This window comes from Copadichromis virginalis, linkage group LG10, assembly GCF_057382275.1.
Source record: "Copadichromis virginalis isolate Kocher_CV1m ecotype Utaka linkage group LG10, C_Virginalis_male_GT1.1, whole genome shotgun sequence".
Lineage (NCBI taxonomy): Eukaryota > Metazoa > Chordata > Actinopteri > Cichliformes > Cichlidae > Copadichromis > Copadichromis virginalis.
Window position 1 is genome coordinate 1,616,365 of NC_140627.1, and position 9,377 is coordinate 1,625,741.

The 9,377-nt window shown below is 46.6% G+C and overlaps 1 protein-coding gene across 1 annotated transcript; it reads left to right on the plus strand.

Annotated features, from left to right (window-relative positions):
- Nucleotides 1-3,353: 3,353 nt before the first annotated feature.
- dhx33 (DEAH (Asp-Glu-Ala-His) box polypeptide 33) lies at nt 3,354-8,790 on the plus strand. The gene is made up of 12 exons (XM_085469398.1): nt 3,354-3,737; nt 3,999-4,159; nt 4,258-4,485; nt 4,597-4,767; nt 4,896-5,081; nt 5,185-5,296; nt 5,864-6,023; nt 6,117-6,205; nt 6,293-6,420; nt 6,513-6,716; nt 6,798-6,884; nt 7,155-8,790. Exons 1-12 carry the CDS (start codon nt 3,527-3,529, stop codon nt 7,461-7,463), a joined length of 2,046 nt encoding a protein of 681 aa, XP_085325524.1. The 5' UTR covers nt 3,354-3,526; the 3' UTR covers nt 7,464-8,790.
- The last annotated feature ends 587 nt before the right edge of the window (nt 8,791-9,377 follow it).

The window sequence follows — 9,377 nt, forward strand, 5'->3', positions numbered from 1 at the left end:
TAACTATCTTCACTGAACTAGTTCCCGTTGCTGTTTTTCTTCTCCTCTGCCTCACGTACGTGCTGTTGGAGCAGTGAACTCTCATGAGAAACGTGGCCAAACCTTCAAATAATGAGACCAGTGCATGTAAAAGTAGCCCGCAGGGTTATGGCTGGTGATGGAGGACGCCGTGGCGGGCAGACTAACCGGAAGAAGCACAAAGACAGAAGCACAAATTCCACAAAATGGTAATGGGAGGGTGAACACGGGAGGAGGGGACAACACTGTGCACTGACAGGAGACACGTGAACCCACAGGTGGGAACGAGGCACAGGTGGGACAGTGAGCACGGCAGCTGTGTTTCATGGCTTCCTGTCACAGCACCCGTGATGAAAGCACCACGACTCTGTTTGCTGAATGTTGCGTTATTCTGACTTCTGCTGGTTCAGTATAGTCTCAGGCTCTTTGAGTTTAGTTACACAGGTTCTGCTTTTGGTTACAGTTCATATCCAACCCCCCCCCCCACACACACACACACACATTAGGCACCTGTGTGTAGGGCTTTAGTTTGCATGTGTTCTTTGTTGTGGTGTCTGCTTCTCTACCTGGTCTGGGATTCATTCATGGACTTGTTTTGTGTCAGGCACTTGTGAAGCATCAAATAAAGGTTAGTTCTTTAACATGTTCAGCTCTTTGTCTGCCTCGTGGTCCACATTACCACCATCACGCACAGAGAAAAGGTGAAGGGTTTGTTTACAGCTGACTGTATTTAATAACTGGTCTAAGATGTGAAGACAACAAACAGGTATTTAAATGATCCTCCTTCATGTTCCAGTTGCAGCTGAGGAGGACTGAAGACAGTGGAGAGAAGGCACTAATGAGAGTAAAGCCTCCACAAAGCAATCATCAATGTAGAACAAGTCAGTGGGATAAAGTTATCCAGAGGGTAACTTTTTTTCTTGCTTGTCGGGGCAAGAGCCACGATTCGCTCCCGGGAAAGGAGACAAATTCCTTTGGGCTTGCGTCAGGAAGTGCGTCCGATTTAAACATCTACAAATCGAACATGGGAGCTGCTCGCTGTGACGACCTCTTGTTAGTAAGGGAGCAGCTGAAACAGCATTATCACACACAGCCCAGATAGCAAATATTCATTCAATTAATGTTTAATCAGCATCAGTTCAATGTCCTCCTGCTATCTGGGGGATCTATAAGAACTAGTGATGGGAATTCCCAGTCTCTTTAGATTCTTTATGATATGCTGTTCTTGCAGACTCTACACTCGGCCTCTGTGTTGTCTATAAAATTCCAGATAGAAATAGATTTTCAATCTTGAGCCGAGCCACAAACAACCTGCACAGGCTCCTGAGAACTGTCCACCCATCAGTGCAAGGGGAAGATGAAACACAATCAGCTGAGTGTGATATTAACGAAGATGCCAGTGTGTCTAATGCACCTGCTGCTGCTGCATCTACAGCATCTTGCAGTACACCACCATCACCACCTAAACCAACCCAGAGCTCTATGAGAGCGTTTTTGCAGAAGTCTGTGACCCAGCAAGACACAACTCAGCTGATAAAGACCTGAAAACGATTGCACTTGATTTCCAACTATTTTCAGTTGTGGATGATAAAGGATTCAGAAAGTTTATTCATGCACGGAATCCTATGTATGTAATTCCAAGCAGGAAAACACGCTCCCAAAAAATCCTCCCAGGCCTGTCTGACAGAGAACACACATCTTCTTTTTGTTTTGCACATTAATTTATATTTCATTGTGTTGTGGTTTGCAGTGTTTTGTGTTGTTTCACTTTAAATTTATTTAAAAGGAAAAAGCTGAAAATTTAAATGGTCCAAAGTTGAACTGTAAATAGTTGGTTTTTGTATTTTATAATGTATTTTTTTAATTTTAGGTGGAGTGAATAAATAAAAGCATATTTATATAATAAACATATATAAATAAAAAACTTTTTTTACATTAGTATTTCATGTTGTGCATATTTTTATTGTTGTTGATAATAAATTAATTAAAGCAACAAAACAACCTGAAGAAAGAGCCGGCTCTCTAAAAAAATCCCATCACTGATGTTGACATGTGTGTCAGTGGGGCTGTTCATGATTCTGTCTGCATGTTGTAATATTAATACTGACTTTAATGACTGACCACGGACTTTTGGAGCTAGAAATAAGAGTGGCACAGTAACCGTTTCTTCATCACACACGGACGGCTCTGGATCGGGTTTGTGTTCTTCTGCACTTTGCACAGCTCGTGTTTTGAGAACAGATGTCAGGTTTATACGGTGAAATTTGGAAGAGTGTAGTTCTCCTCTGACTGACTCCGGCTGAATCCACATGAATCTCAGCCCACAGGAAAACAGTCCCATCAGCTCCTGACATCAATAATCTGTCAGTTGCCCCTCAGTGATTTAAAAAAGAAATTCCCAAATGCCTAAAAGCCGTGGTTACGTAGTGTTTTGATAAGCTGACTACGTTAATAAGATCTTGGTACAATCCTGGTTATTAATGACATGTCTTTGTTTATCAATTAATCCATTTTTACTATATAATCCACAGATTTTCATCTCACGCAAACTCGTGCTCGTAAAGTTAGTGTTAGTCTGACCTTTAAGGTGATACTAGCTGTCAGAGTTTGAGTGGCAGTAACAACGCAGGCGGTGAGAAACCGAAGGACACTGAGGAACAGTGAGGAGCGCCGCACCTGTAGAAATAAAGTGCTTTTCACCACAGGAAGTGAGTAACGTTAAAAAAAAACTGTTGCAGTCGCTCCCATCTCATTTATTGTTTCATGTCCTCCAAACTAGAGTGATGTTAATGGACTAAGAAGTGTAAAGTGTGTATATATCCTGTTTTGTAGAGCACTCTTGTATTGCTTATACTGCAGTTTAAGTCACACTGGTGTCTGCTATATACTCCCTAAGACACACCTATTGCCTTGAGAACTGTTTAAACTGTGGCACAGATTCATTCCTCAGAGATGCTGGTTCATACAGACATGATGGCGTCACACAGCTGCCGCAGATTTGTCGGCTGCACATCCATGATGCCAACCTCCTGTCTTACATCATTTATGATGTAAGGAGTGGCTCCATCTTTCTCCTCTGAAATCTCTATCAGCATCAAGTCACCAGCTGCCGCTCACTGGATGTTTTGCTCTCAGCTGCTGATGCTGCGTTCAAAGTCACTGAGGTGAACTCAGTCGCTTGCTGCCCTTAAAGACAGTTGAATAGCTGTACCTAATAACGTGGCCGGTGTAGTAAAGGCAAACTGTATGGATATGTCCAGGAGGTCAAAGGGCTGTGCGCCAGTACAGGACGTATGTTACTACGTGCTATAAACGCGACCTATGACGTCAAACCTCTGCGCCGACCACGTGGGAAGGTTTTTTTTGCCGAGGTAGCAAAACATCCGCAGTGCCGCTCGCTGGTCTGGCAGCGAGTATGAAAACAACTTTATTTTCTTCATTTCTGGCGTGAAACAATCTGAAAAAGGGCCCTCGGCGGTTTCGCTCCCACAGTCACTTTTTCCAGAACATGCCTCACGACCCCGACCCTCCTCCGGCTAAAAGATTCAAGCCGGGATCCGTGTTTTTCCGCCTCGATAAGAACAAGCCTGGAATGCTGCTGCCTAGAAAGGGAAATGCGAGCACTCCGATAGACGTCCAGAGGAAGCAGCTTCCCATCTATCAAGCGAAGCCTCAGCTCCTGAGCCAGCTGAGGCAGCTGCACGGTGCTGTCCTCATAGGTGAGTGTTCACAGCTACAGCCAGCCGCACACGTGAACAACACTATACTCTGTAGTTTATCTTAAACTGCCTATTTTGTGTTGGGTTTGTGGGTAGAAAGTCTGGCTAACGTCTCTTCACAGACATGTGTCTTCTGTTATTTCTGCCCACGTGATAATCAAAAGTATGCAACGTTAAATATATAAATAGAGTTAAAGTTTGCTTTGGGCTCCGCCCTGTATCTGTATGTGTCAGATAACTCAGTCCTGTGTGATCCGGCAGGTGAGACCGGCTCTGGGAAGACCACTCAGATCCCTCAGTATCTGTACGAGGCTGGCATCGGGCGGCTGGGCATGATCGCTATCACTCAGCCCCGAAGAGTTGCTGCCATCTCACTGGCAGGAAGGGTGGCAGAGGAGAAGAGGACTCAGCTGGGGAAGCTGGTACTCACGATAAACGGGATTCCCGTCTGCTGTGGACACCGGAGTTGATGCCTCTGCGTTGTTGACGTCTGCGCTGTGTTTCTGTTGCTTCCTCTTAGGTTGGCTACACGGTGCGTTTCGAGGATGTCACCTCCCCTGAGACAAAGCTGAAGTTCATGACTGATGGTATGCTCCTGCGCGAGGCCATCGGAGACCCCCTGCTGCTGCGCTACACTGTGGTGGTCCTGGATGAAGCTCATGAGCGCACTGTGCACACCGACGTGCTCTTTGGTGTGGTTAAGACGGCTCAGCGCAGGCGCAAGGAGCTTAACAAGATTCCCTTGAAGGTAGGAGCAAAGTTCACACGTGTTGTGACTTCGGCGTTTCTAGTAAACGCAGTGTGAATCGCCTCACTGCATCTGCTCTAAAGCCTGCACCTGGTGTCCTAACCTCCACAGGTCATAGTGATGTCGGCCACGATGGATGTGGATCTGTTCTCCGAGTACTTCAACAAGTCCCCCGTGTTGTACTTGGAAGGCAGGCAGCACCCCATTCAGATCTACTACACCAAACAGCCACAGTCAGACTACCTGCAGGCTGCTCTGGTCTCCATCTTCCAGATCCATCAGGTAGTTTCTGTGTCTCCTATTTCCAGTTTAGATGAAGCCAAACAAACGCACCGCTCTTCTTAGCATCATTATTGGAAACACAGGTTACGTTCTGTCGTGATGACGATTTTCCACACACGGTCATGCAGGAGGCTCCTTCATCACACGACATCTTAGTCTTCATGACGGGCCAGGAGGAGATTGAGGCACTGGCGAGGACGTGTCGGGACATCGCCAAGCATCTGCCTGACAGCTGTGGCCCGATGGTAGTTATCCCACTATATGCATCTCTGCCCCCAACACAGCAGCTCAGGGTCTTCCTGCCAGCTCCAAAGGTACAAACATGTCTCAACATCTCACACTGCTGCTCTCAGCAGTATCTTCTGATTTAGACATTCAGCATCATGTTGTAAGTCTTGCAAACGTTTTTCTCTCCAGGGCTGCAGGAAAGTCATTCTCTCCACAAACATCGCCGAGACATCAGTTACAATCTCTGGGATCAAATACGTCATAGACACGGGGATGGTGAAGGCCAAACGCTTCAATCCAGGTGAGAAGATTCAGATTGCAAATTCACAAATCACGCAGAGAGAAATACTTGTGCTTGAGTCTTTCCATTTAATACTAAGGGGGGGGAAACACGGTGCACCCGACCCCTGCAGCGCCTCCTGCGGGTAGTGGGCCTGCAGGAAGATGGGTCCGTGTCCCTTTTTCACACTGTGCCACATGGATTTAGGCCCAGCCACCAGACGCTCGCCCGCAGGCACCCTCCCCGGGCCTGGCTCCAGGGCAGGGCCCCGGTAACCCTATCCCGGGCAGGGGGAACTGTTCCCTCGATGGGCTTCTTCTGAATTGTTCTTAGTCTGGTCCCTCGGTTGGGCTGCTGCCCCTGTGACCGGCTCCGGATAAGCAGCAGAAGATAGATGGATGGAAAAAAACCCACAAATGGGAAAAAATGTGGTTTCCAGGGTTTTTTTGCTGTAAGGATCATTTAGATGTGTAAAAATATTTGTTTGGCTTGTGACCCTTTGAAAGAAGTCGAGCCCTCCCCCGTGATCCTAAATTGAACGGCACAGATAAGGTGTTCTCCTAACAGCGCACATGATGTGACTCTCAGACAGCGGCCTGGAGGTGTTGGCGGTGCAGCGTGTTTCCAAAGCGCAGGCGTGGCAGCGAGCAGGCCGGGCTGGCAGGGAGGACTCTGGCTTCTGCTATCGTCTTTACACTGAGCAGGAATTTGACAACCTCGTCCCCACGACTGTTCCTGAGATTCAGAGGTAGGCTGTGGAGTCTGCTCTACACGCGTGATAGTAAAAATCCACCTCACGTGTCTCATTGATTTAGCTGTGTGTGATGCTTCTCACCCGCAGGTGTAACTTGGCAGGTGTGATGCTGCAGCTCATGGCTCTGGGGATTCCAGACGTGACAAACTTTGATTTCATGTCCAAGCCTTCTCCAGGTAAGATGCTGTCAGTCAGGAATCCCCTCTGGTCCTCCGGTAAGCGATGCAGAGTTAGCTGTAGTAGTGCTTTGTGTTTTCCACCAGAGGCCATCCGTTCTGCTGTGGATCATTTGGAGCTGTTGGGAGCTGTGGAGAAGAAGGACGGGCAGGTTTTCCTCACCACTCTGGGAAAGAAGATGGCGAGCTTCCCTCTGGAGCCCAGATATGCCAAAGTAAATCCTGCTGGTTCTGCTCTGATATTCTTTGTACATTTAGTCAAAGTGTCAGCTCACAAGCAGACCCCTCTGTTTGCTCCACGCCGCAGACCATCCTGCTGTCCCCGGACTACTCGTGTTCCGAGGAGATTTTGAGCATCGTGTCGCTGCTGTCTGTGGACACCGTGCTGTACAACCCTCCGGCCCGGCGGGACGAGGTGCTTGCAGTGCGCAAGAAGTTCATGTCCAGTGAAGGAGACCACATGACGCTGCTAAACATTTACAGAGCGTTCAAGAAAGTCAGTGGCAACAAGGTGGGTGCGATGAACACAACTAGTGAAAATACATAAATGAAATCGTGCTGCTGAGCTGTCACGTGATCTCTGCTGCTGTAGGAGTGGTGTCGGGAGAACTTTGTCAACAGCAGGAACATGGGCCTCGTGAAAGACGTCCAGGCACAACTTAAAGAAATCTGCCTTAAGGTACATCTGCTGACCTCTGCCAGCACACAGGGATTCTCCCAGGAATCGCTGTTTATCCTGATCAACTACAGAGTATTTATTAACATTTAATGTGTAAATATTATTATGAATGTGCATCATCTCACAGGCTAACGCCTCCGGGGCTATTTTGAAAACAGCGAGTTGATGAATGGGTGCTTTCCTCCTTGATCTCTGCTGCACACCTGTCTTTGTGTGTCTCTGCGGTGAAGTCATGTGACCTGTCTAATAAGTCACGTCTTGTTTTCCCAGCTGAACCTGAAACTGGAATCGTGTGGAGCAGACACGGCGAGCGTTCGCCGCTGCCTTGCCCACGGGATGTTTGTCAACGCTGCAGAGCTGCAGCCCGACGGCAGCTACTTGGCTCTAGACACCCACCAGCCCGTGGCCATCCACCCGTCCTCCGTCCTTTTCCAGGCCAAGCCAGCGTACGTGGTCTTCAACGAGCTGCTGCACACCTCCCGCTGCTACATGAGAGACCTCTGTTTGGTCGACGCCGACTGGCTGCTGGATGCAGCGCCCGAGTACTTTGGCCGCAAGCTCCACCTCAACAAGAGCTAACCAACAAAGAAACGGGCCGCCTGCCACAAAGACTCTTATTGCAAGTTGGTGCAGAACGTCCGCTGTGTCGTAAACTACTCTGGATTTCACTACCTCCCAGTTGACAAGCTTTGGGCATGTGTCACTGAAGCAGAAGTCTGCATATCGAAGCTTGACTTCCTCCGGACTGTCATTCCAATTTTATGAGCTGTAATTTCTTCTTCTCGTCATTTAGCCACACGGTTGGCCTGAAAAGCCAGTTTGCTTTGATTCTATCAGTAGTTGCATGCATTTACACAGCACAGGTAACCTCAAAGGAGCACAGCACGGGGCTGTTCTCCACCATGTTCTTCTTCATTGCTACCAAATAGCCATGAAAACGCTACAGCAGACAGATCAGTGGCTGCTCTACTCTGAAGGATGAGTTTTTCAGGAGCTAAGAAAAGCACTCTGATTGTTTGGGGTCTACATGAAGTGGTCTTACAGGGGTTTCTTTATGCAGTCAAAGTAGATTTGTTTCAGTCTACTGTCAGCTGTTCCCTTATTCACAACATGAAAAACAAACGCAGCGTGTCACACTGACATGGTTTCACTTACACAGCCTTGTTAGCTCGTGCATGCTCTTCTTCCCATCTGCAGTCGTGTCACCGTCCAGCATGCCTTCCTCTCCAGGTTCTGCTTGTTGCTGTTGGTCGTGCAGATGCCCACGCAGTCACCACACGTACGTGCAGACGCGTGCGGCTCCGTCACGCTTCGTAGAATGTAAATGACGCCGTGTTGATGAACAGGACGGAGTGTCTTTTTTTTACACGTTGGACTCAGGATTGTAAAATATAACCTGAATAAAATACACAGTTTCTAACTTTGTAGTCAAACGCTGAATGCTTTAGAGAATTATCAAAAGATCTGATCTGCATGAAGTTTATTGGAACGAATGCACGCCTGCCGGGGCTCCTCTCTGCGTGGATCATCTGATCCTAATACATGTTTGTTACATATTCTAATAAAAACGAATCCACCTGACTCGGCACACGTCAGTCAGGTTCTAACATGTGTTTAGTGTTGTTGTGTTATGGCCATAGTATGGTTTAAGCACTGTGCGAAAGTCTTGAGCCACCTCGTTTTTAAAAACATTTTGCTTCCAAGCAGACGACCTAAGTGCTTTTGAGCAATAGTTCTCCAGGCTAAGTTCTCCGTTGGATGCTTTTTCACTCATTTTCAGTTCTGACCATTTTCAAAGGAACGTTTTGGGTTTTTTAAATTTATTTATTTATTTATTTAGGACAGTGCATGTTAATGAACATAAATGTAAAAAAAAAATTTACATGAATGGAAACATACCAGATTATAGCCAAGGGCTAATTTCCATCTGTTGTCCTTAAACATAAAAAATAGACATAATTCATAAAAATTCATCATTCATTCATAATAAAAACTCCATCACCAAACTTACACATACACACCATTCTGTTCCCAAATAAAACATTAAAACTATACAACTCATACATGATCACACACTTGATTTGTCCATAACCAGTTTTTAACCTTTGCCTTAAACAAATTGAATGTCGAGCATTCTCTAATGGGTTGAGGAAGACTGTTCCATAGATGGCCACCCTGGACAGAGAGGACGTTCTGCCCAAATGCTGTCCGTCTGTGGGGTATAAACACGTCTCCTCAGATTAAAGCTCGAGTGGTCCTGTCTGAGCTTTCTTTATGCCTAATGAACTGCTTTAGTGGTGGTGGAGCAAGGGAGTGTAAGACTTTATATATTAAACTCACTCTTTTAAGTTTCACTAAGTTATTGAAGTTCAGTAATTTCTGTTTTTTTAACACATGACAGTGGTGGTGGGAGGTCGGTTTTTTGTCAAGTAGTTTTAAACTTCTTTTATAAATGTTTTCAATAGTTTTAAGTGTTGTTGGACAAGCAAGTGA

Coding starts and splice junctions, on each gene's coding strand:
- dhx33 (XM_085469398.1), top strand. CDS start 3,527: ATGCCTCACGACCCCGACCCTCCTCCGGCTAAAAGATTCAAGCCGGGA. Junction 6,717..6,797: donor AGAAAGTCAGTGGCAACAAG/GTGGGTGCGATG, acceptor CTGCTGCTGTAG/GAGTGGTGTCGGGAGAACTT. Junction 6,885..7,154: donor TTAAAGAAATCTGCCTTAAG/GTACATCTGCTG, acceptor TTGTTTTCCCAG/CTGAACCTGAAACTGGAATC.